Genomic DNA, 27,737 nt, shown 5'->3' on the forward strand with positions numbered 1-27,737 from the left:
CGTAGACACTGCCGAACATACCATCTTCGTATGCTACAAGTGGAGAGAGGTCAGAGACAGGACTTGCAGACAGCTGGAATGCGAGCTCACTCCAGACAACATTGTAGAGAAGATGCTTGACAGCTCAGAGAACTGGAAATCGGTGCAGAACATGGCTAAGAGTATTCTCAGCAACAAGGAAAAAGATGAAAGACAAAGACAGCAGAGAGAAAGTAACCAGAACTCCTAATCCCGAGAGGGGAAGGGAGACGTAGGGTAAAAGGAAACCACTGATAGCCCGTCACTCATGAAGTATGTTCCAGGAACGATACCATAAGTGACAAAAGGGGCCGTAGACGACTAGAAGGACACTCCAACCGTCCGAGCCCCTCTGCAAAGCAGGACTCCGCAGAGGTGGTGGAAATACACCGTTCCAGTTTTCGAGTAGATTTCTGAAACGTATATGTTTTATTAAATTAATTTTGGAAATTGTAAAAATATTCGAAATCTTCTTGGATATTGATATGAAAAATACTTCACGCTGATTAATGATGTCTTTTGATGAAGTTTTTTCACAAATGATAATTTCACAAGTTTGAGACAACATAGTATCTCTCTATCCATACATTGTATTAAATACATAAATCCAACTGTGCTATTGTTTGAGTATATGCTAAAGTTACACTGTACATTGCTTGTAGAAACAGAGACATATTCTGTGATCAAAATTAATTGATTATAATATTATGATGAAATTATAAAAAGGTACACGATTGATCAGTAACCAAAATCGAAATATGTTCTTTTATTCTAGATTCTGTGCTATACTATTATCGACTCACAGAGTTTTCGGTTTTTTTTTTTTTCTAATTTATATGTGGTTTCCTTTCGTTAGGCTCCAAAAATTTTGTGGACTATGTAGTGAGACCTAACAATATTCAAAGTTCAAATATGATATTAGTATAAGTCATAATAACAAATATTTCTCCAAACTTATATCTAAAACACCACAAAAAAAGGAATAATATTATCAAGTGCCTTGTACTGATTTTAAGGCTGTCTACATAGGGCAAGCATCTCAGTATTTGGAAAATAGACTAATAGGTCATCAATACGATAAAAAATTAGAAGTGCATTAACGAACCACAAAATATTAAAAAAAGAACAATTTGATTGATGGGGCTACATATTTTTGAGACGTAAACACTGAAGAAAAATTAGTTTTTGTTGGTGATCTATTGATTTATACGCAAATTGTCAGTGTCAACTGCAAGTTATCTAAACGTCAAATTTTTATCTGTCTTTTGAAACATAAAAAAACTTATTTTTTAACAGAATAAATGAGAAATTAAAAAATGTATATGCCCTTACAATATATTCTGGAGACTCCACATAGGGGCATTAGACTTCCACGAATGGAGAACTAGTTATTCATATCATTTATTATCCTTATATTTTGACATTCATAATATTTAACATGTCTGCTTGGATTATAATTTCACTTGAGAGCCCAATCTCTTGGATATATAACCAATTCTCATCTTATTATAAATTCATATGAGAGTTTTGTTCATCAAAATTTCATTGCTTCTACAGGAATAGTGAGATCATTAGGAAGTGTTAAGCACGAAATCATTTCAGTTCACTTATCCTATATACAAAATCAAAATTACATGCTCCAAAGCTAAAACTATAAATAAATAATGAAACATTTTGAGAAGAATTCTGACACAAATGGATAAAATAAGTTTGGATATTTAGACGATGATTTTTACCAATACATCATCTAGAAAATTTATTGTGAATTTGGATATTCCATTGAAAGTGAAATAAATCTTTGTGCTCCATTTTCAAGAAATATGAGTGTGAACAGAAAAAATGATCGATGAATATAAGATGCAAAGATTGAAAACTGAATTCACGTTCCTATCTTGTCCCTTATAACAAATAACAATATCAAGTGAATACACAGTTGATAAAGGAGAGCAAAGGTCCGATAGATCATAGCCGGAGTTGACAAATGATAAATAAAAATGAAAGTTTCGACAAATTAGTTATAAGAAGTGAAACGGGAGATTGGAATAGATATGGGAAGCACAGCTGTATACTGATGAATCAAGTTAATACATCGAGTTAGGAGGCAACCATGTCGGCTTCAGTAATATTAAACTCATTATGAGAAATATAGTGTAACAGTAGCAGTAGAGGTAGCACAATAATAAACAGTTTGATCACTACTAAAACTTTCTATATATACGTAAATACCAAACAGAGCAATGTACACAAAATCATATACAAAACGAAAATGTGCCAAGTCGCGCTTGCCGAGTCCCTGGGAACTGCGTAGCTCCGTTGAGATCTAGATGTTCGAGATCTGATCGCCTCGATGTCCGGAAAGATTAGATTTTACGTAGGAGTCAAGGATTATGTTGTCTCTATCGGTTCATATCACTCAAGTGTCTGAAGTCAATTACACTGTCTGACGCGCATTTCGATAACCAAGTTATCGTCTTCAGATACTCACCTGTTTTATACTAAATTTTCCCACCAATAATTCTTCTCCCGCGAAAATTCCAGCGGGAAAAAACTATGGGTAAATCAAAGTCTGTAGCTAATTGTCTTGTAGTATCAGTACTATTTTCTGAATTTTCGAATTTTGTTCAGATCTCTACTGAGTTCAATTTGTTGTCCACTATGAAACTCATTCCAAATAATCACATCAATAATAAGAATCACATCAATTATATCCGACATATCAAAAGATTTGGAGTTGTAGTGTTTTTTAGATTCAAATAAAAATCCGCCACCACTTTTGGTATTATTTGATTCAAATTTACGATCCGAACTGAATATCATGAAATCGTCATTAAAAAGTTCAGATTCAAGCACGGATGGGTTCAACCATGTTTCAGTTGTAGCGATTGAATACATACATAAATTTTGATAGAAGATGGTAAACCGTTTTTTTAAGTGAAAAGTTGAAGAGCTGAAAACCTCTGCTGGAGTCCACAGGGCCATTCAAATCTAGTTGTAATTGCTATTTGTTTCCAAGCATATAAGATTCAAATTTTTTGAGTTGATTTATGATACATGGGCATTCTGAATCCCATACTACATGATTCGTATTCGTATTCGATATATTGACAGACTCTTGGAAATACAATTGAAAGAATTGAATGAAGTTGAGTCTGATACATTACAATCACTAATTTTGCGATCACCAGCTAATTTGGGATATTTTAGCGATTGAATGCAATTTTTAGCGACATGCGGAAAACCACAATACTTGAAACACATCCTTAACTCAATGGCGTCATAAATTTAGCAGCAATTATATCCGACCAGCAAACCACTTTATAGCATTTATAGCTTGGAAGATCTCATAATTTTTTCCAGAGGAAATAGAATTCTCAGAGAAAACGGTTCGATTCTGCTTCTTTATAAAACTAATTAAGCTAACAGGTCCGTCCTTCTCTGTTAGTCTAAATATGTTTATTCGAGAATTTAGTGAGCCAAGCTCCTTAATATCATCAGTTGGTTTGAGCTGAATCTTTGGTGGTCTCTAACAGATATTAAAACTATTCTTTTGAACTCCAAAATTTTTATAAATGCTGGATTGTTCATATTTGAACTTACCGAACTAGACTGCTTCTGTCACTTTACATTTTTTGTGACACACATATACTAAATTTTGAAACTTCTCCAGTGATTTCAACTTAGTTTCAGTAAACTCTACACTGGTCATATGAAACCATCTGTTACAAGAACCATCGCAACCAACTAAGCCATCAGGCTTAGATTTGTGAGATGAAAATGTTTACAAAAACAATTTATTGTGTTTGCAAGAAAGGGTATTTACGTAAATTAAGACATACAGGGCGTATAGTTCTTCCAATATCAACTGCAGAGTGTAAAAACATTTGCCGTTGCTGACAATTTTGTTTGATCCACCATAAGCGTAGGTATAGCATTTTATAAATTTATTATTTTTACAAATACTATGTATATCTTATGCGAGAAAGTATTCATTGAAAAACAATCGAATCATTACAAATTGGGCGGCATTATACGCCGTTATTTAGACAGATGCACTTAATTGTAGCGCTATTTAGAACTTAGAAAAAAATCATTATTGTACCTCGGTAGTTTGTTACAACTGAAAATTCAATCATAAAACGTAAAAAGACGAGTAAAATATACTTGCCTTTAAGGGCGTTTGGTTTAAACAGGGTACCAGATATGAACTGAGCCCTTTTTGTACCCATTCGTTTTTTTATCTGGCAAAAGAAATTTCAAAGCAAAAACCATAAAGGAAAATGAATTCTCTGCAAATAAAACAAAAGAAAAAAAAACATTCCAATTCCAGAGTATCTTTATAAAAAATAATGGTAGTCAGAATCGCCCGAACTAGAGTCATCATTTGATTGAATTATGAAGGATTGTATTTATCTTTGATAACATGTTCAACAAAGGTTTTCCAAAGGTCTTGACGTTCTGCTTTACGCAGCTCTAGAGACTGAGACATTTTCGTAATTATGTTTTTACGTTTGCCCATATTAACTCTATAGGGTTAAATATGTAATAGCCAGGAGATAGTCTGAGAAGAGTGTGACCCTGTTCTTTGCACAGCTTGTCAATATAATAAATTTTCTCTTTAGTGACAATGAGCAATTATTTCTTTGTTTGGCCTTTTTTACGATCGCTGATAGGGATAAAAATATATTTTTCAGACAAAAATGCTAAAATTTGTTATCTGTTAGGTGGAAGCTATTTATTACACCACTATTCAAATAGATCTGCTGTTATATCTTCATGATAATCAGCTGCAATTTTTAATTTTAAAACAAGGACAATTCAAAAATTAATTTCTACTATTCTGAACCCAACCAAAATTTTCTATATCGTAACTGTCAAACCATGTTTCATCTAGATAAATTATGTGTCTATTAGAACTTCGGTAGTCTTTTATCTGACGCAAATAATCGATTGATCAATATTTCTATCAACGTCAATTTGAATATTGAATTATGAAACGTATGAATTTGAAAATTTTTACGAAATTCAATAAAATTCTAAACCACCCAAAATCTCAAGATTTCTTCTTCTTTCTTTCTGTATTTCCCAGACGATGAATACATAAATATTCTACAGCTCGGACAATATACTAAAGTAAGTCCAGTGAAGTTGAAATTTATAGGTTAGGTGAGGTTAGTTTGTTGTTAATGGCGTTGAATTTTTATAGAAATTGTTTTTTCAAAATCTAGAAGATATGCATAAATTACACTAAGGTTATTTAAATCAGTTTTCTTATTGATGCATTTGTAAGTCCAAAAAGCGATATCAGATTATATCCTGATAGATGTTCATTAGCGACTCATGTCTATCATGAAGGACACAAAATGAATTATGAATCTGCCAAAGTTCGTTTCAGAAACAACATATATTGCCCAAAATAATTTAAATAGAATTTGTGTAATTTATGCATATCTTCTATATTTTTAAAAAACAAATTCTATAAAAATTTGATGCCATAAACAAACAACTTACATCACCTAAGCTATAAAGGTCAACTTCACTTATAACGACATACCCTATAAATCTTTTTCTCATTTATATTCAAGCCAATAAATGTTCAGCTATATTCTTAACGACTAAACCTATTGAAATTTAATATTATTCACAAATTAATCAATCAATATTGAACATCATTTACAGAATTTAAAAATTGAAAATCAATAAAAATTCCTATAGTAGTCAGAATCAATATTTCAATTGATAATAATTAGAGTCTATCATTTTGATAAATTCTGAAGCCTTTGAGGACCAAGTTGGTTTGAATTCACATCGAAATCGAACAAAATACTAAAATCAATTTTCTTGGTGTCATATTATATAAAATTAACAATAACATCAAAGCATCAAAACATTTTTTTATCGATAAAATAAAATAAAATAAAAAATTGTAAGGATTGAATATTTCTGTTGTTAAATGTGTATATTCTATTTATCTCATAACAAGACTAAAATTTCAGAGAAATAATGAGTAATATAATATCAATGATGTCATAATCAGTAAATTACATATGATTTGTGAAATAATCAAATTTCATATTTACCCAGGTAAATTTCATTCAATACATCCAGCAATAGTAGCTTTAGTATTTTTAGTTCTTTCGTACCATTTGTATAATCAACCTCTATAATTATAATGTCAAAACCATCCATTGTTGAGTTGATATTATTTTACAAATTATCCAAATATTTGTTTATACCTCCCTTCATAACATGAATATACTAAACCTTGTATAGAGTTTTTATCAACAATGAATATTTTGATTTTATTCATATACATGATACTTCAAAATTGTAGTCTCTGCCATCGTATGGATTTTTTCATTTTTTCCATCACTAATATTTATCTGGTGATATAAATGGTCACCCTCTTCACTTCGAAACTACCTCATTTGCAGCATACAGTGAATACGAAAGCAGTGAATAAAATTTCCAACGTCCAAACTTTGAGTTGAAAGTTGAGTTGAGAATATCTTTCATATTCCTCTACTAATTCAATTACTCAAATGTAAAGTGTAGTTGAAATATATATGATTATACATAACCATCAATTGTTTGTACAGTTTTAAGCATAATCCGTTATTAGCGAATTGCCAGTCCTCATCTGATGCCCTCAAAAAAAATTTTCAAAAGACGAAAACAGCAGATTAATGACGACGTCATAATTTCTGGTTATTATTATGTAGTTTTTTCTCGACTTCTAAGGATTATAGTAACAAAAAAGCTACTTAAGATGTATAATGTAGTTAACTCAGTTACTACAATACTTCGGTTTTTAACAAAAAATAAGTGGTGCGGACCAAACATATATAAATTTAAATGATATGTTCAAAAACGATATCGATATTGAAATATATAGGCTATCAAGAAAATGTCGGTTTTAATAATTATTGCAGTTCATATTTCATTGAATGTCATATATAAGCAGACATATATGGGTCGTTGCAATTTATATTCCTGTGGCCAACTAATGCAAATTCATAAAGTCAGTGGAAAGTCTATTTGAAATATTTTAAACGCTTATAACGGGCGAAGTACATACAATTTCTTATATGTAGTGGATTTGAACGTTATTGATGTACACAAGCTCAATGAGTAAAATAAATTTGTTGGTTTCTACTTTAATGCAAATTAAGAAAAACATTTGTCTGTTTTTATGGAAAGTAACAGCTGCCCAATTCATTAAATTATCTTTTCAATGAGTATTGCTTAAGAAAAATATCACTTTGTAGTCCTGCACATAGCAAAATATAGTTAATTCCAAAATTCATAGATAGTTCATTCCATAGATTGATGTGCATAACAATATACCAATACACTACACTCTTATTCACATCGTTGCACACAAGATATTCTTTTCGAAGACAAAACCATGTAAAAAACTCAATTCAGCTCATCTCATAAGAATTCAGAATACAGCGTTACAACTTGTTCCATATTTATGGATTAACCTTTCGATCCTCGCACGAGATCAAAGCTGTAGAAAGCAAATGTGGCTATTTCTACGAATTGTTAATGTTAATGGAAAACTGTCTGATTGCTACTCAGCTCAGCTTAATACTATAAAATCAAACTCATCTGCATATTTTGTAATCGTCTGTAAGATCATTATTGGAACTGTGGTGATGGAGTTTTGAGAGCATCATCAATTTAAGAATGTCGACACCATCTTATTTGTATATGCAAAAAAAGATCGACTATTATTATGTATTTATTGGACGATAACTACATAAGAATTATCACGATTTGTTCTGACTCATTTTGCTTTTTTTAATATCAAATGAGAACAAAGAAAATGCATGAAAGTCCTGTCAGAATCATTTAATTTCAAGGCTTCTATTGAGAAACTGGAGAATCAAAGCAGCTGGTCGTGTCAGAATCATTTAATTTCAAGGCTTCTATTGAGAAACTGGAGAATCAAAGCAGCTGGTCGTGTCAGAATCATTTAATTTCAAGGCTTCTATTGAGAAACTGGAGAATCAAAGCAGCTGGTCGTGTCAGAATCATTTAATTTCAAGGCTTCTATTGAGAAACTGGAGAATCAAAGCAGCTGGTCGTGTCAGAATCATTTAATTTCAAGGCTTCTATTGAGAAACTGGAGAATCAAAGCAGCTGGTCGTATCAGAATCATTTAATTTCAAGGCTTCTATTGAGAAACTGGAGAATCAAAGCAGCTGGTCGTATCAGAATCATTTAATTTCAAGGCTTCTATTGAGAAACTGGAGAATCAAAGCAGCTGGTCGTGTCAGAATCATTTAATTTCAAGGCTTCTATTGAGAAACTGGAGAATCAAAGCAGCTGGTCGTGTCAGAATCATTTAATTTCAAGGCTTCTATTGAGAAACTGGAGAATCAAAGCAGCTGGTCGTGTCAGAATCATTTAATTTCAAGGCTTCTATTGAGAAACTGGAGAATCAAAGCAGCTGGTCGTGTCAGAATCATTTAATTTCAAGGCTTCTATTGAGAAACTGGAGAATCAAAGCAGCTGGTTGCGTTGGAAAAGGCAAATCACCTTACTGCTTAAGCATCAAAAGGTTTTGGATGTCGTTAATGGGAAGTTGACATTGGTTACTGATGGTTCTAATAAGAATGAATTCGAAACCAAGGACTCGCTTGCACAGATCTTTTTGGTGAATACGCTGAATGCTACCAATGAGGAACTCACGTCTTCTTGTGAAAACCAAGGATATTTGAGGCTATTTGGGCCAATTTGAGTTCTGTGTATGAGCTGAATTCAAGTCAGAGATCAGATAGGCTTCTAGAATCATTATTTTCTTATCATAAATGCTCAGGATGGAATTGTCAATCATATTGCGCGCCTCCAGCATGATTTCAATTAGCTCAATGTCAAAGACGCGACAGCAGGCTGAACTGTCCGAAATAATATTGATAGGATGTCATGTCAACTCTCCCTCCTCTTTACTTTGAATTTGAAAGTGTCTGGGGCAGTGTTCCTCTGATGGTGCTGTTAGCGGTAAGAAGACTTCTCCTCAACAGCGAATTGGTCAATGATGCAAGTATTACAAGTGCCTTCAGGAAGACCATTGGGCTCGCGATTGTCCTAACTGCCGAAATAATAAAGACGAGAGTAAATAGCCAGATAAAAACAAGGGATATGCTTTGACCTGTGAATATGTTTCAGCATACGGCTCAGACTGTACTTTATGTATGGCCGACATTAGGGCAACCCAGTATATGAATTTGAAAGAATACTTCGATTCCTACAAACACTTCCAGACACCTAGATCATCCAGGTTGGTAACCATTATGTTATCAAGGCATACGGACGTACTTGTGGATGTTAAAATACATGAAAAATGGTGCAAAAAACACCTGAAAGTTGTATGGTATGTGCCTAATGTGAACTAGAGCTTGTTTTCTGTGAGTCGGTCGTTAGAAAGGGGCTACCAATTCTTTGCCAATAAGTTTGGCTGTAAGGTGACCAATGACAAGCAAACGCGGTTGACTGAAAGTAAAATGTCTAATGGATTGTATGCTTTCAACATAAAATTTTATGCTACCTCAAGGGCTGCTGAAGTTGTGGTATGGACATATTTGCCATCAAAATAAGCGGCCTGTTAAGTCATTTGTCAAGCGGACTGGACTTGCTTTGCTTGATGATGTGGATTCTGTGAAGGCTGGGTCTATGGGAACCTCCACTGTGACCCATTTCATGACTGTCAGGACAGGCCCAGGAAATGCGGTAAATGGATTCATGCGTATGTGTGTGGGCCCTTTAAAGATGACCGAATTGGGGGGTCTTCAAATCTTCCAATGTCGAGCCTGTGGTGGAAGACGTGCTCTGCCATGAATCCAATGTGCTTGCAGGACCCTCAGAAGAAAAGTCTTTAGCTGGATTCAGAATTTCTGTTTCGGGAACTGAAGTTGATTAGGCTGAAGCAGTGGGAGTGACGAAGGTACATTGCCAATCCAAGAGTCACATCAGCTACGCAGAAGTGGTCGCACTAGATGGTTCCCTCATACCTCGCATCACTGTAGAAGAAGCGCTTGAATCGGATGAGAGCGAATTATGGATACAAGCCATACAGAAACAGCTGATTTCATTAGCAGAAGAGGATACTTGGAAAGCCCGTTTGGTTGCAAAGGGGTACATACAGGAGGAGGGTGTGGATTTTGAGCCAACCTTTAGCACTGCAGCTATTTTAACACTGCTCGATTTAAAACAGCTCTTTTGAATATGGCTGCTGCTGAAAGGTACGATTTGGTTCAGTTTAAAGTGCATACTGCTTTGCCGTGTGGTAAACTTGAAAAGGATATATTCATGAGCCAACCAGCTGATTTTGACGATGGAAGTGGTCGAGTATGTAAACTGAAGCAATCACCCCGATGCTGGAACCAAATGTTTGTTTTAAGGAATTTTAAGGAATCTCAAAACATGATGGCAAGTGTTGTCTTTTTATGAAAAATTGTACCAATGGCCAAAAACGGATGGTTGTCATCTATGTTGATGATGAGATTTTGGTTGGGGAAAGATCTGAAATAGACCAGTTTTTGTCAAAATTGAGAACTGATTTCAGGATCACAATTTGCAGCTTGGATACTTTTCTAGAAATGCAACCAAGAGGCTTTCACCAAACGCATATTAAGAAGGTTCAACGTATTAGATTCAAATCCTGTGTGTGTGTGAGTGTACCCTATAGACAAGCTGCTGGAATCCTGCTCTATCTGACTATGGCTACTCGTCCTGACTCATCACATGCAGTTAGTATAGTTTCAGAGGTATTGGATCATCCAAAGGAATCTAACTGGGAAGCCGTGAAAAAGATCTTTAAATACTTGAAGGAGACTTCACTTTATGGTCTGTTGTACTGTGGAGGAGTAGCCTTTGGAATATTAAGACAACTCATTCACTTCAAAAATTGATAAATACCTCATAATTATCAGGTATTCCAAATTTTTGATGTTTTGTTTACCTTGATGGTACGTAGATACTTAGAAAAATCAAAACTATCAAATCTTGTAGAATGAATGTTAATTTTCACGCTATAAAATATCCTGATTTCTCCAAAACTTTTCTAAGCAGAGATGTATGAATTCAGTATTTTCACTGGGAGGAATTCAAAACGATCCCCCAATAGCGTCTGCCACATTGATTAAAACTGAGTTCAAGTATACCGCTACTGAAAAAGAAGTTTCCACAATAGTATGAAGAGTTAAATATTTTTCTCCTCACCTATATGAATGAGATTTCATTATTTGCACTGATCACAGACCTCTCAAATTATTATTACGATTAAACTGAAACTTTTACCGACCTTCTGGTTGTGATTAATAAATTGTTACCGAAAAATAAATTGCACCATAAGTAATTCAATTGATAATTATGGACCATTTCATATTAGCTAAACATACTGTAATGTTTTACTTATTTCCTTATTTTTTTGAACTGTTTTTTTACGTTGGGATAAATTTATACAACACTACCTTTTACTTTCCTAATTCAATTTACACTCACACTAAACTAACTAATTTATATAATGATTAACTTATCACTAGTCATATAATTATTCTTCCAATTTATTTAAATGCACCGGTTACTTTTCTATTTCTTTCCGTTCACTATTAATTTTCATAATAAAAATCTAGTTTATACACGTACAAAATGAATTTCTCAAAAATTCTAGGAAATAAACACACGAACAAATAAATCAAATAAATGGAAAGACCTTCCTAGAAATTAGTTCTGAAAAAATATTATGAACAAATCTCAGATGTTTATAAGAAAAAATATCGAAGACACCGCGTTCTTTAAAAACGAACTTTAAATGAATAGGCGTTCCGTCAAATTTTAGACTTTCATTATAATCTAACAAGACCGGCTTCATGGTCCATGTCTTGGATGAATTCCTAGCAATAAAATAAAACTTCGAATACAGAACTTAGTAGTACTTCAGTAATTAAGAGTCTCAACTTCATATACAAGACAACTTAAATCTTCAATCTGCAAAATATATCAAATATAAATAGTTTGAAGCACACAGTTGTACTTCATACTAATTTGAAGATAGCAATCACAGAAAATGTCATATTTGAAAGAAGTGTAGCTCATTACAAGAAAGTATTGAAACTCTCAAGAATTCTTGAAAAAATGAAACTAATGAAAAAATGAGGGATTTCAGTATGCGTCTAGATCGAATTATGAAGTGTTTGTGATTACCAATTAAAATTTAAAAAAAATAGAAACAGACTTTGTCTCATTTAAAATTAAGTTTAATATCTTGAATGATGAAATCACACAAATATTGATATAGTACTTGAGACAATTTTGTAAGGACCATTTCATGACTAAATATTTTTAGTCGAATTTTTCTTCGAAAAATTAGACTATTACGGTAGGCATGACTAAAAGAAAAATGGGGGGCACATCATTTTTCCCATGTTTTGAGACCTCCTGAACACGATTATGATGGTTTTTCGAATGTCTGTACTTTATATATATATATATATATGTATATATCTGTTTAAGCTACAATTCTTATTTTCGTCTCTCGAGCAATTGCTATGGGTCCGATTTGGTTCAAAATTAGCATACATGGCTTTTTTGGCGGCGGATTGATGTTATTAGAGTTTGGTTGAAAACAAATGAATATTTCGAGGGGTCGCAGTGCAAAAAAAGTGGTTTTCGACCTTTGCTCACCTCTGCAGGTCAAACGAAAAGCGACTGAAAAATGAAATTTCACATGTAGGTTCAAATAGTTGCGAAATGATTTCCTGTCTAAGGTCGAAACTTTCCATCTCCACTCCTCTCCATTTTATGGTAATTTTTGTTATATTTTCTTATTTTTTTACCAGAAAAAGTTTAACTAGAGGGTTCGAACTTCGCATGGAAGTAGGGGTGATTTTGAAGAATTGTCTTTCTCAAGTTCAAAGTTTTCTTCTTCAGTTCTTCTAGCACAAAACGCCCGAAATCATTTTGTAATTGTTGAACTGGACCGCCTCCTATTTAATGAATAATACGAGTATGATCGTTGCTAGGGTGATTTTTTTTACTTCCTATTTTCGAAATTTCTTGTCATTATGGCAATTTTTTCTTTGTTGTCAATTGGAATTGAACAAGAGGGTTCGAGACCACCGGGTCTATTGAAATTATGAATTTTCATTGGAGAGAGAGAGTTAACTTGTGAAATGAAAAATTATTGAGGAATAGCAAATTTTCCATATAAAGAAATAAGATTGAGAATTGATATCATTTCCAAAAAATTCATTTTATGGAAAGATTTGTTTGTGTATTAGTTAAATTCTTCATTCGACGAAAAAATCGACTTTCGTGATGGAGCTCTGCTGCTTACGGCTTTTATTTTCAATGTCTTCAAACTCTCCCTTCAAGAACAGTTCAGTCACAAGTCGTTATTATCTCTCCATTCTAAACATTACATCATGTACTCAATTATTTTTTTACTCGTATTCTATATCATAGTAACACAATTTCGCAAAAATTTATTGACCTACTTCTAAAATATTTGATTTTTCAACTAGTAATTAAATTATTGTTAAATGATTTCAACAAGCTGACATAATGAATATCACAAACTAGTTGTCCAAATACATCTTCATAACATGATTGAACACTAGATGTAGACCCCTGAAATCCAGATGAAAACAATGAATTAACATATCTCACATCTGGTATGATATTCAATTAACTATTGCATTGATGCATGTAGGGGTAGTTTTGTGTGAAAAGCAAAAAAGATGGAAGTATATGACATATTTTGATTGAACGAAGTCTTGTAAACTAGTTCATAAACGCTATTGTTGTAGAAGTGTGGCAGGCAATGAAACACAAAAGTGTACTTTGTTCAGTATGTATACCAATCTATCTAATAACTATCTATGTATCATCAGGATATGAATTATTGTATCTAAATGTATGTACAATAGACATACATATTATGAATAAGTTATAGTTTTATTAATTTGTTAATTGTCATTTGAATAGATTATGGGTATTACAATTTTCGTCAAATACTTGTTCGATATTGTTATCAAAATTTGTTGTTTTGTCTTGACTGTTAATAACACTATCGTTTGCAGTTTCACTAACCACTTCTTGTCCTGCATTGTGGTCAGCTTCTTCGTTTCCTCGGAGACCAATATGAAGAGGAACGTAAAATATTTCCACATAAATATCAATTTGTTGTAACTATCATAATTCGACTTTACTTTGGACTGCTATTGGGTGTGTAGAATAAAGTTGGCTAATTATATAGATTGAGTTAGAAGATTCTTTTTTCATGGGGGATCTTGAGATATTTTTTGTTTTTATGTGAATATGTGTTTGTAGAATGGCGTATAGTATCCGGTACAGACGCTACTTGTTTCTGGTAACTTGAATTGTAGTGTGTTGTTTTATAAGTTCACTGCTGGCCTACGTCGTCAGTGGTTTTAAATTCATTTGTAAATTCCAAGGGAACTTCTCAAGAAATTACAAGGTAAGAGAACGCAGAATGGCATATTGATATATGGATTACTGGTTGAATTCTCGTATGAATATCATCTTCAGTAGGTGTACTGTTATTTAGAATATATATTCAGGTTATGAGCATGTATTTTTTTCGTTTTTCTACCATTCCCTTTGGACACTGTTGACCCCCAAATAGGATTGTGATGGTGGTGGTGAAGTTAAGGATGATGAAATTTGCGGTAGAATATTGGTGATGTCTTGAGAAGTAATTACTTGATCAGAAGGAATATAGATGCAGCATATTGCTGTTATTGTTTTAGGACTTTTGATAGATAATCAATTTTAAACTTGATCTTAGTCTTATATTCAGTGCTTCGTGTGAGTTATTCACATAGATGGCTAGCTTTTACCATGCTATTCCTTTTTCTGTAGTCTATTGCAGTAAACTAAAGATGAAGTTAAGCGATCTTATATACGGATTCCTAAGATGTGGTAAGGGAAACGGCGGATTCGGCATCTTTTTCTTCTGAGAGCTGCTTCAATTTTCTCATCTTTCTCTTTTTTGTTTTAGTACATTTGATCTTTATACGGCGATTGGAGGCATATAAAGGAGGCGTATAACATAAGGTTGCAAAAGTTTCTGTATATAAGGGGTATGAATTTTTGCTATATTATGAGAAAAGGTGTTGAAGACGGTTATACTTTTGCTATACTAAGGGGATCAGCTAGCCATTATACGTTCTAATAAAAATCAAGTGTCCTAAAGAAATTATTCGAGTCTCATTAATAATAGTGGTCATTCGATTTTCTAATGTTACTTCGCTTCTCTTAGTTTTGCTTCCGGTTCACTGAAGTAAAAGTAAGATGTAGTGTCAGAAGGATGAGTTTTTCTTACTAGTTGGATTAGCGGTTTATGTATGATGAGGAATTTTATGTATTATCCATGTGTTATTATGTTCATTCGTTTGGATAGGTAGGTAGTTGATACATGATAATTGAAAATGGTGATATATTTGCTGGTGACTCAAAGATTTGCCCACTTACTAAATTTGGAGTGGATTGAGCAGAAGACCAGATCAGTTAGTCCAGAACAAGTTTTAGATCAGATTTAAGACATATTTTACAAGAGCTTTCAATTTTCATTACTTTCTTGTGCGTGAATTCTTCCATATCAATTCAGTTGTATAATAGATTATAGATTTTCAATGATTGTTATTGTTATCGACAATATACCCCTCACGCCGATTTGCACTGAAGCTTAGTATTAATAAGCTATTTTTATGCTGAAATGCCGAAAACAATAGAAAGTCGCAAACCCCAATAATCTTTGGAACAGCCCTGCAGATCGCATTTACCGATCGATGTACCAGGGTAAAAAGGATCATAACATATGTCTACGACCCGATTAACTCAATCAGCTTCTGAATAACAATAATCGTGATTCGGGTGAGTTTCCAAATATTCAGAACATGATTGGGTTAACCCAACGAACTTCTATGTGGAATATCTGCATAGTCAATTGGAATAACTTCATATGTACAATTACTTTATCCACTGTGGAAAATCGACAAAACAAATTTTCCTTATTTAGTCTCGTACAATTATCAACAAACGAATAGTGATTTTTCCATTCTATCTCAGCTGGAATTTCGATAATTATCAAGCTTATTGAGATGGAGATATAAATTAGTGCATATTTGATTGACACGCTTCCTGCCATGTTTCTGTTCCCAGATATGACGAAATATATTTCTCAATTCACTGTTTTAAATTTGTTTTTGCGTTGTTTTTTGAATTCGTATATTCGTGTAGACCAAGTCCCATGCCTAATAAAACACTAACGTGCACATTTTTATAAAGCCGCGATTATTTTCTAAAAGAAGAATAATCTAGATTAAAGGTTACTATATATACGATTTACAAAGAGCCGTGAGTACAGAAAAGTAATAGTAATGATTCGAACCGCCGGCGTAGGGTCGGTCCCGTCGCTTGAGCACCGGCTTGGGTGACATGCAGTGAATATAAATTAGTCAATGATATCCCAATATGAATTGGGTGATTGTGTTTGTTAAGTGATGTGTAAAAAAGTTGGATTTGACAAAATATACAGTGAATTCCATCGGTCACGATAAAAAATGAGACGACAAAATTTAAAATTAATAAAATTATCACAATATAGATACAAGTTTTGCATAATTTTCTGGAGGCTGGTATGGATTAATCTACGATTTTAACAATATTGTATATATCAGTAATTATCGAGTTTTTATTCTTTTTCATAAAGAGATGGTAAAAAATTGAATTGAATTTGTTTTAGAATCATTAGTTCCGTGCCAGTTTTCTAATACAGAATATTCATCTTAGTGCTTTGAAGTAAAGGTGTTTGTACTTATAGAAATTCTATAAGAATTTCAAATCACAAAAGTTAATACCGATAGTTGCTGCAAGAAGCTCTAAACGTGATTTAGTCATCTTTTTACTTGGAGGTACTCTTGATTTAGCAAAAATCAGTTGTATTTTTATACAGTTTCAGTCTGTGTTCTTATATAAATTACTGCCGCATAAGCTACTTGAGACTAACATCGACGAAAACATGAAATGAAGTCTGTCTTTGTTTTATGAGTACTAGAAATCCATCATTGAATCTTCACTTCTTCTAATAATTTTAATTGATGATACCATTCTTCAAAATCTTCTTTAATTTCTTGAACAACTATTCTTAAGTATTAATTTTCTGCAACAAGGAGGTTGAGGATGATTTTTATAATAATTTGTTTCTTGTGCATCAAAGTCCAACCTAGCCTTGTTTCAATTGCTGTCAACTTAGTTAACCTTTCTCCGATGTTCTTATATTTGATCGTAGTTGCTTGCCTTTGCCACGTTCTTATTAACTCTTCTGGTAAAGATGATTCACTTGTAACCCTTGAATCACTTGTAACCCCAAGTGATTCAAGAGCACGCAATTGTGCCTCGAATTTGTCATAAATTTTTGACAATGAAATTTCTTCATTTGATTTGATAGCATTATTTATTACTAGCGTTCAAATTCTCGAACATAAATTTCAGCTAGCAATTCATCTTTACCGAAACGACTTTTCAAGCTATCAATAACTTTATCATAATTATCATTTGTTGGTGGGTAACTGCTCTTGAATTCGGAATCATTGCTTGGGTCAAATACTGGAACTTATCTTCTTTAGTGATACTCTTATCATCATGAATCTTTTTAAATTGACTCAAAAATTGCAATGAGTCTCTCACATCAACACCGGATTTCTTTAATTCAATTTTTGGTATCTTAAATCTTCTTTTAGAATCATTCTCAGTGGTCGGAGCATTTTGAAAAATTTGTTGTCATTGTTCCAGTTGATTTTGTTGTTTATTCAATTTATAACCTCAATGTTTGCACATAAATATTCACTTGTATATTCAGCTGCTACCTCATATTCATCTTCGATTATTTTTTCATGTTCTTCTTTTTCAGCCGTTAATTCTACCGTCGCTTCACAAATTTTAGTATTTATTACATCCAACTCCAAAGATCCCACCTCTAATATTTCGAAAGCGACTTGAACATCTTAGATTTATTTCTTAGTTGAACACCGAAATGCTTTTGAAAACGCTGATCATGCTGATTTTCTGCTCCTTTTTAATTTGTCTAATAGTACTTTTGTCATTTTTATAGTAACCAAATTATCAATTTTCAATCCTATTTACGCTTAAATAAGTCTTGTCACGGTCGGTCGCCACAAATGTTTTGATTAGATTACAATTTATTAATAATAGTTATTTATTAATTAATTAAACTTTCAGATAAATACTTTTATATGAAATCAATTATCAGTTTTATTTTTTGAAAAGTCTAGCATCAATGTCAAATAATTCAATAAAATAAAACTATTTATTAAACAAAAGAATAGAAGACATTATTTTCTTAATTTTTAAAAAGCGGGACTCTTAACAATCTCAAAGTTTGTTATAGTTTTCTAATAATATTGAGTGTCAACAACTTCTGAGAAACATTTTTGTACTCATTGAAAATGATACACTAAAAATTACATCGTAAATTTTCTCGTTTGAAGGGACACCAACCAAATCGAGAAGCCACAACTACTAAAAAATGGAGAAAAATCTATATAATCATGAGGAAATGATGAAGACTGCGAAATCTACTAGTATTAACTAAACTATTATGCTTTATTGGTTATGGAAGTTCTAGTAACTCGCAGGGAACTACGACTACATCCCATTCTACATTCTTTGTGTTGATCATAGCATCATTTCTTTCTTATTAACAGTGCAGAATTAAAGGAAAACATCATCAATTTAGTCCTAAATTGAATTTTTATCCCTTAATATGTCGTCTTTATTATCTCCACGACTCAAGTGATAATTGAGATTCCGTAAAATTAATTCGTATTTAATAAATGTTCATTCATACGACAATCGCTCATATAAATCAGAGTTATCCTATATAAATAATATAAATAACCTTTTTAATCTATGTTACTTATATCCAACATTTGGCATGTAACCCTCGCTAATTAACAAACCTTTTCTAACTCTCATAATAACGTTGAGAAAATTACAAAATCACAAAATCTATAATGAAATTATCATAAATATTCATCGTGACCGTTAAATAAGTTCCCAAGCGTACACAAATTTGAAACAATTTGAAATAGCATCGGTTACCTCGGTTAAAGTGAATGATATTTTTATTTCAAATGTCATGTATTCACACAATTGGGGAAAACTAATCTTTCTAAATAGTATTACGATAATTTAATTGAAAATACCGGTAATCTATGGAAACACTGTACCAAGATCTAATAAAACGGCATTGTTAAAGCACTCAGTGACGAGTGTCCGTGACAGCTTTTTAATTAAAACTCGTAGTTTGAGACTAATTTCCAGATCCTCCGGCAAACAATACTTATTCCGTATCTGCTAAATTATTCTGAAATATTATCAAATTCAATTAAAGAACGGATGTAAGTTAAAGTTGTGTTGAATGAATATTGGATATTTTCCATAGAATCCTATTTAAGTAGTCTGGTTTTCACATTGAAGTATATGTAATGATTCGATTTTCTCACTCTTAATTCGTGCTAACACATTAATTTGAATTTCATTGTAAATTTATTCCCCTTAGAGCGAGTTTATGTGAGCTATGACGAGGATGGAGATTTCGTATATGTGAATAGAAAAATGATTTTCATGTTTTTGGATGTTTCTTTGAAAAATACAGAACATACCGCACCTCCACTCAAATAATGTGATAAGTCAAAAATTTGTGAAATCTATTTTTGGAGTTTACTCCTTAAGAATCGATTTGCATATATAAGGGGCCAGGTATGAGAAAAATGTGAGGAGTAAAATCTATCGATGAATGACCTCGTTACGTTTTTGGTGCACATCCTATGATGCGCAACTTTCTAATTTGTCAGTGTCAACATACTTATATTGCTGTCATTGTGAAGTTTTATTATCATTGTGTTCCGCTAAAGTGAACTGAAAGTATTTTCAAATAACTATGGCAGAAAGAGGTGTAGATGATATTGCCGGAACGTCTAACAAACACGTGGTTGCAAGGTACGTTATAATTCATGTATTATATGTATGAGCATGTGCAATTTGTATTTATTAAATATTTTAATAATTATCGATGTAGTTCATATAAATATATATTTGAAAACAACACATAAAATTAGATAATCAACCAAATATGAATTATCGAGCGCATCCACATAAAATAGAAAATTTCTAACCTAACCAAAAATTAATTCTTTTGTCGATGTCTATAAATTCTTCCACGTTATTATGATTTATTTTATAAATAATTTTTAAATATTAACAACTGTAGTCAATAATTCGATAATATTATCAGAAAAATCGACAATATTATATTTTCATTATAATAATGTTTTTATATAATTTTCTTTCGAAAAGTTATTTTTTAACTTATTTAAATAATTTTCGTGTACTATTTATTATTGTATGTAAAAGATTTAGTGACATAATTATCTTTTTATAACCATTTTTGTTAATTATTAAGAAAATATTATATTTTAAATAAAAAATTAATTATAATAATTTAGAAAAAATGTTTATAAAAACCTTTTTTTATCAATTTTCTCAAAGTCGGTTAAAATTTTTATAATTACGCATTTATAAATTTTCTAATTTTTTTTTATATTTTTTGACTAGGAAAAAATCTAAACTTCCAAAAACTCCAGCCGAGAGACAGCGAGCTTACAGATAAAAAAAAATTAACGAAGGTCGTGCTTCGGAGCTGACACACACAATTTTTTTTGAACTATTAGTGCCAAAAAACTGATAAATCTCATCTTGAAAATTATGTGAATGGTAATTAGTGCGGTAACTCTGTGATGTTATGAATGTTAGAATGAAGTTAGAGTCAATTTCAAACGATTATTACACGATAATTTGGTTTTTTCACTTAAGACACTATTTGAACGGAGGTGCGATATGTAAATGATTCTCTATTTAATCAACTTTGCCAGCTATGCACTTTTATGAGAATTATTGGTAATTCAAAAGCTGAATTCAAAATTTTGGAAATATATTGATAAAACACCTTAAAAAAGGTGTGATTCATTGAGGGTTGATGAGTTTTCAATTTTACAAAAATGTCCTTGTGATTTCGTGAAGTCCGTTTCTTAATCTCATTTTTACAGTCCGTATACTTTAACTGGATCTGTAATATATTTTTAATGTCACTCCGCCATTAAGATTCCGAATATTGTCTCCAATTTAGAATATTTTGTAATTCAACGTACACAGTGCACCAGTTTTCATCTTATAACGATCGTCGAGCTTCTCAACTAAAACGACTTCCATTGCTCCAGACGTCAAGCACGAGTAATTATGTAGCATCAAGTTGACAAATAAGACAATTAAGATCACTGGAAATTGTAAATTGAATTATTGTAATATATTGCAGTAGAAAATTGTTTCGCTTCAACTTAATTTCAACTTAATAGAATAAGTTATTTGGGAATTTAGTTCCTATGCTCTGAAAATATATAAATCAAATAAGTTAATTAGGACAGAATTAGTAAAATTGTACCAACTACGAGATTTATTTTTTGGATGTTACTATATTGTGATCTGCATTAAATTTTTATCTAACTATTGACATGAATGTTCCTAATATTTCTTGAAATCAAAATACGTGAAATCAATGAAATGAAATTACTAACAAAAGAAAATCATTTGATCGCGATATCCGATAACAATTTGAAAATTGAAATGTAATCCTACGATATAGTTTCATTTCATAAATTCGGTTTGAAGCGGATGATATATTATAGAATGACAGATCTCAACATTCTGGATTTAACCGACTATTATCTTTTTGTATTCATATTTTGGCCACTTTTATCAAGTTTTTGGGTTATCTGAGAACTAAGCAGTTTTTTATTCTCCAGAAGTATCTTGATCCTTATGTATATGTATTACTTGATGATGTCCTATTTGATTATTGAAAATTCTTATCCCAGTTTTTAGAATACCAGGAGACTTTTAATTGAATGTTCTTTTTTTATTTGGATTTTATCGCGAATAGCTATTTTATGTATTGATATTGTCGTAGAAATAATGAGCAAATTATTCATCACCTATAAGAAAAACAAGCCAATATCTAATGTTAAATTTATAAGCAGTGATATGATTCAACTATCCATATACATTGGTTATTAAAACGTGAAAATAAAATAAAATTTAATAGAACGAAAAATATCAATGGCAAAAATTCATTTAAAATAAAGCAATCAAATAATTTTCACCATATAAAAGTAACTAGACAATTATATTTAGACTATTTAGAAAAAGATTACTGTAAAATTGGAAATGACTTAAATTTTTTGTCAAAAAACCAGGTACGATTTAGCGTTTGGGATGTGGATTTGATTACAGATAATCAGATACTTTATAAGGACTGTATTGTATATATCGTGATTGATGTTGATTATATTATTGACTAAAAGAAATGTTATTGTGAAAATCCTAATTATGAGTGAGTTACTGAGAGTTTCAATGCTTCTCATGATTGTTGAACAACAATGGACACTCTTCCTGACTGTTTATTTCAATCTTACTTTGAAATATCTGCTAGTCACAATCGTATATATAGTACACCGTTAATAATACTGAGCTCATTTGAGAAAAGTCTGAAATAGAAATTTTTATGGATTATTACTTTTTTAAGTCGCATATATATGTTCAATCTTCACAACTCATTCGGATGAATTTATTGGCATTTTCCATTTACCAGCAAAATAAATATTTTATTTCGCTAAATTAGTATATTAGACTCGTCTATATCGAATTATATTTACTGAGTTTAATTAAACTTTGAAAAGCATTATAATGGCTATTATATCAAATACAATTTTATATGCATAGCGTGTTATCTTTTATGCACAAAACATATATTTCACTGATTTATATCAATAATAGTTTCAATTGATGAGAACTAATATATTTGTTTGGTAGATTAATTTATTCCATAACTGTTTTCATTATCGCATCTAATAACATGAGCACCAACTTAATGAACCTAAAATTTCCAAAAAAAGAGCATATGTTTTAAAAGCATCATGTATACTTTGAGACACGATATTTAGAAGTTCAATATACTATCAGCACATAAATATATTTTTTGGAATAATAAGAAAGAACACAAACGTTGCTTTCTTTCATTACGTCAAAATATCTTGTTATATCTACCTCATCATACATTCCTTAAGATCATGTATTATTTTGGTTATTCATAGAGGCCGGATATAAAAGGAATATTTATTGAACTCATTTGCTCATTCAATTCTAGATTCACCCCATCCACCTTTTTGTTTTTGTAGCACGCAATCAAAATCTTTAACGAGGTTTTCGTAACACGCTATCAGAAACCGTAGTGAGTTGAAATGAGAATTTGATTATTATTAATATTCTTATTTTTAGCATTCATACGAAAAACTATATGGAAAATATTGAACTGAAACTGAAAAACACTCCTAAAATACTGACGGAATGAAGTTGATTGAAGACACGTGTGAATTCTATATCTATATCAGAGCTAAATTGGCGGATACATCAAACAAATCAAACACAAAACTTTTGTTTTTGTGGAAGATTTTTTTTATGATATTTTCTTATCGTATATCCACTTCAGTCTCTATATCTCTATTTTTGATATTATATTGCCTATACTTATGAAATAATATTGACTACAAATTTGAATATGAAATGCTTGGATAATCATGGAATACTTTTAACAAATTTTTGTTAATTGATCATAAGATGAAGCGGGGAATTATTTCTGTATCTCACCGTATTGTAAGTATCTCTCAGAATAGCTGATTAATGGTAAATGTAATTTCTAGAAGTTATTGCAATTCATTTCTTCAAGAATTTATTCACGCCATATGCAAAAAAAGAACAATTCGACTAAGTTGGATAGTACAAATAAACGAATACCTACTATAGTAGACACAAGGATCCGAAAAACTAAGTCTACGGAAAAAAAATTCTGTAAATAATAGAATGAACCGACTTAAACCAAATGATAAATATAAAAAACAGTAGTTTTGCAACAACTAACAAAAATATTCATAGCAAAGTGGTAGTACTCGTAGCTGCTATGATACATTTGTCTAAAAAATCGAGTTGAGTTTACTGTGTGTACAGATGAGTTTGAGAGCTCAAATCTTATTTAAGCATCATCTATTCATGAAACATGCCGTACTATACTATAAACAAGCAAATTGATTTCCCAAACTTTTGTTATTATCTTACTATTGCTAATGGAAACTAATTGTTACTTTATTAAAAATCATTCACTCGAAAATAAATCTGATGATGTATTTATCAATAGTAATATTGGGGTTAAGTTGAGCCATAATTGTGAAATATACATATTTTCTCAGTATAAGGATTACACTTAAAACTAGAGCATTATCTTTTAATCTCAGTGAAACTAATATTTGCAATAAGAGTGTGATCAAATTTCGTGACACAAAAGTAAATTTATTTTCAAAATGAAAAAATCGATATTTTCGAATCAAAATATGATAGAGTTTAAAAAAGAATATTCTTATATTCTTTAACATAAAATATTGTTGATTAGTTTCTTAAGAATTTTAATAATATTGATACAAATGGAGTATCAATTATTATAATTATATCACTTGAGATCAGTCACTACGCCCCTATACATCCATCACTAACAGTTTCGAAAAAGTAATATATATGTTACGTCCCAAGCCCGATCTTGTACGGAGTCGAGCTTCGTACAACGAATTTGTACGAAGTCCGATCTGTACAAGCCATTTTGTACGAAGCCGAGATTGGCGGACTTCGGACAGAGATGATTGTACGAAGTCGACTCTGTACAACGCTGGTTGTACGGAGTCGGAGCATCGATACTCACTCGGTAATGAGCGCGTTATTCCGAAGTAGTACACGCAACCTAACCTAACAATAGATGGTAGCCAACTAGCCGGAGAACATACTTCACAATAACTACGTTTGTGTTTACTAACATCTTAATAGCGCGCTCATTACCGAGTGAGTATCGATGCTCCAATTCCGTACAACCAGCGTTGTACAGAGTCGACTTCGTACAATCATCTCTGTCCGAAGTCCGCCAATCTCGGCTTCGTACAAAATGGCTTGTACAGATCGGACAAATCGTACAAATTCATTGTACGAAGCTCGACTCCGTACAAGATCGGGCTTGGGACTTAACATATATATCATTGTTATTGTTACGAAATTGTCCGCGACATAAACCGTGAAGCCGCTCGTGTTCCATTATAAAAGAATCTATTGTTTGGTGGATGCGGTGGTTCTTGGAAAGACGGTTTACATGTTTTGTTTTTTGAGACTTATCTATAGCGGCGATTTGTTTAATAAAATCAATTTCTAGAAAGGCTTTTCCATTCGTTTTTCACTTTCTAGCTCTAGAACCATGTTATGTATACAAATGCTTGCTTTTTATCAGCGAGGAATAAGTAAATAATATGACGGCATACTGAACACATCGGGATAGGCAAGTGAAAGGTGTGTTTTTAAATACACAATTAACTTGTAACACAAATACCGTAGTTAATGAGCATAGACTGTGCAAACTTTTCATGCATACCACCAACATTCGATCAGCTTGCTACAGTATAATTTCCACAAATAAAAAACACTCCAATTGTTAGAGTTTGCGGCAAATAAACACATTAACAGAATTGAACTCATTAAGAGAAACGTGTTTAATCGGCATGTTCAATTTGTTAAAAAGAGAAGAGACGATGAGACCCGCATTATAAAACCCCTCGATTCAAAAAAGCTCTTTTATGAGCATCGAGGGTTATTTTTACTTTGAGTCTATGACGAGGTTTTAAGGAAGGCAGTGGCGTGACATATCAACAAATTAGTTAATATTGAAATGATTGAGCAGAGTAGTGGGCGAACATTACGTGATGCAATTGTGAAGAAAAATGTAAAATCGGTACGACATGCTGGCTACAGAAACCAATTATAGATAAGGATACAAAGTAGGGTTACACTATCTGACAGAAAATAGAATTTTCTCCAAATTTTTGTATCTTATCAAACCTCATTAAAATAGGCTCATAACGTAGAGGGAAGAGAGAACCGTATTCGATAATAGGCTGGTATCACGTTCGCAGAAAATATTGGTGCATATGCAAGTACAGTAGAGTCCCCGGTCATCCGACCTTCGGTTATTCGAACTTTCTAGTTATCTGACCTACTTGGGTAATGTCATGTACAATACAATAAAATGATTTTCCATAGTACCCCTCGCGATGCATCTCCTTTCCTTTTCCGGACTTTACGCATTCTATTCTCTTGCCAGACGACAGGTCGGCTCCATTCCATTAATCCCATCACCACCGCTAGATTCCTTGGTAGTTTCTTTTGTGCTGTTTGCTAGAGTGTTGGTTTTGTTTTGATTTTTCGTATCTACAAGTTGTGGTGATGGCTTTAAAACGTAACAAGGTGGTTGTATCAATTGGAGAAAGCGTTGGGCCCAAAATGAGCAATATGAAGTGAAAGATAAAGAAATATTCAATATGGTAAACGGGAAAGGATATGATCTTGGAATACAGTACACAGAAAGTTTCGTAGTGAAGAACACAAAGCTCTAGAAATAGCGTTAAAGTATACAGAGCAGCTCTGGAGGAAACATCTTCTGAGAAGACTGCGAGATTTGGCTGCCAGAGCCCGACAAACAGCGGGCTTTTTTACCAAAGCCTACGGCATTGTACAGTATGTATCTACATACTGTAAAACATATTTTATTACTATTCTGTTAGGTGTTTTATTTTGTTGAAGTCAATTATGTTTTTATTCAAAAACGAAGAATTTTGACAAATGACGTTCGGCATCCATATTGCGAAAAATATTAGCCTATTACTAGTAAGTCACGACTCAAAAAGAATTTTCGATGCGTTCTTTATCTGGAAAAGAAGAACAAGTTTCAAAATAAATCCAGCTACAAAAATGTGAAGAAAGTGGCTCTGCCTAAGATAGACAACAATCAGTTATATTGAAATATGGTGAAGGTGCTATCTCAAGATACCGCTATTCACAAAATTGTTGGTAGTTATTCTTATGAAGAACTCATCACGACGACGGATACTATGGAGAACATCATAAAATAGCAAAAGGAGACAAAGGCCATTCGTACGGCGAAAAAAGATCCTACAAAAAAGGTCATCACACTAAAGGTGGACACCACGAGCACAATTTGGACGAATTCAATAAAGAAAAATATTTCTTTGATGAAGATCATGATTCTGGTCATCACGAACAACACGGAGGACATCACCATGAAGATGGATACAAAAAGGGAGACCACGAGAAAGGAGGACGCCACAAGGGAGGCCAACATGAAGACCACTATGGTCAAAAAGGCGGTCATAATAAGAGATCCCATTACCACGAATCTTCTGGACACAAGAAAGCTGGTTGACACGACGACTATTACCATCATGGACACCATTATGGTAAAAAGGGAGGACACGGACACTGGAGCTTCAAAAAAGGACATTAATCACAAACTTATAGAAAATATGATCCGTAATGTTGTTAAAAATTGTTATGTTGATTTATTTTGTATTGTTGTATGAAAATTTAAATTTTTTTAATTCAATTTTTGGAATATTTTACTCTTAGTTCCGTACGACCTAGTACCTAGACTGTATAAAGTGGTGACTATAAAT

General features: G+C 32.3%; 2 protein-coding genes across 7 annotated transcripts in view; one reads left to right on the forward strand and one right to left on the reverse strand.

Annotated features, from left to right (window-relative positions):
* Positions 1-27,737, reverse strand: part of LOC130902236 (protein madd-4) — a 161,275-nt gene that overhangs the window by 124,392 nt on the left and 9,146 nt on the right. The gene's annotated exons all lie outside the window — the stretch shown is intronic.
* On the forward strand, positions 152-27,568 carry LOC130900583 (uncharacterized). The gene is given in 4 exon segments (XM_057811281.1): positions 152-212; positions 9,193-9,397; positions 26,641-26,781; positions 27,133-27,568. Coding segments are annotated over 4 exon segments (843 nt in total).

Source organism: Diorhabda carinulata, chromosome X (assembly GCF_026250575.1).
Source record: "Diorhabda carinulata isolate Delta chromosome X, icDioCari1.1, whole genome shotgun sequence".
Classification (NCBI taxonomy): Eukaryota; Metazoa; Arthropoda; class Insecta; order Coleoptera; family Chrysomelidae; genus Diorhabda; species Diorhabda carinulata.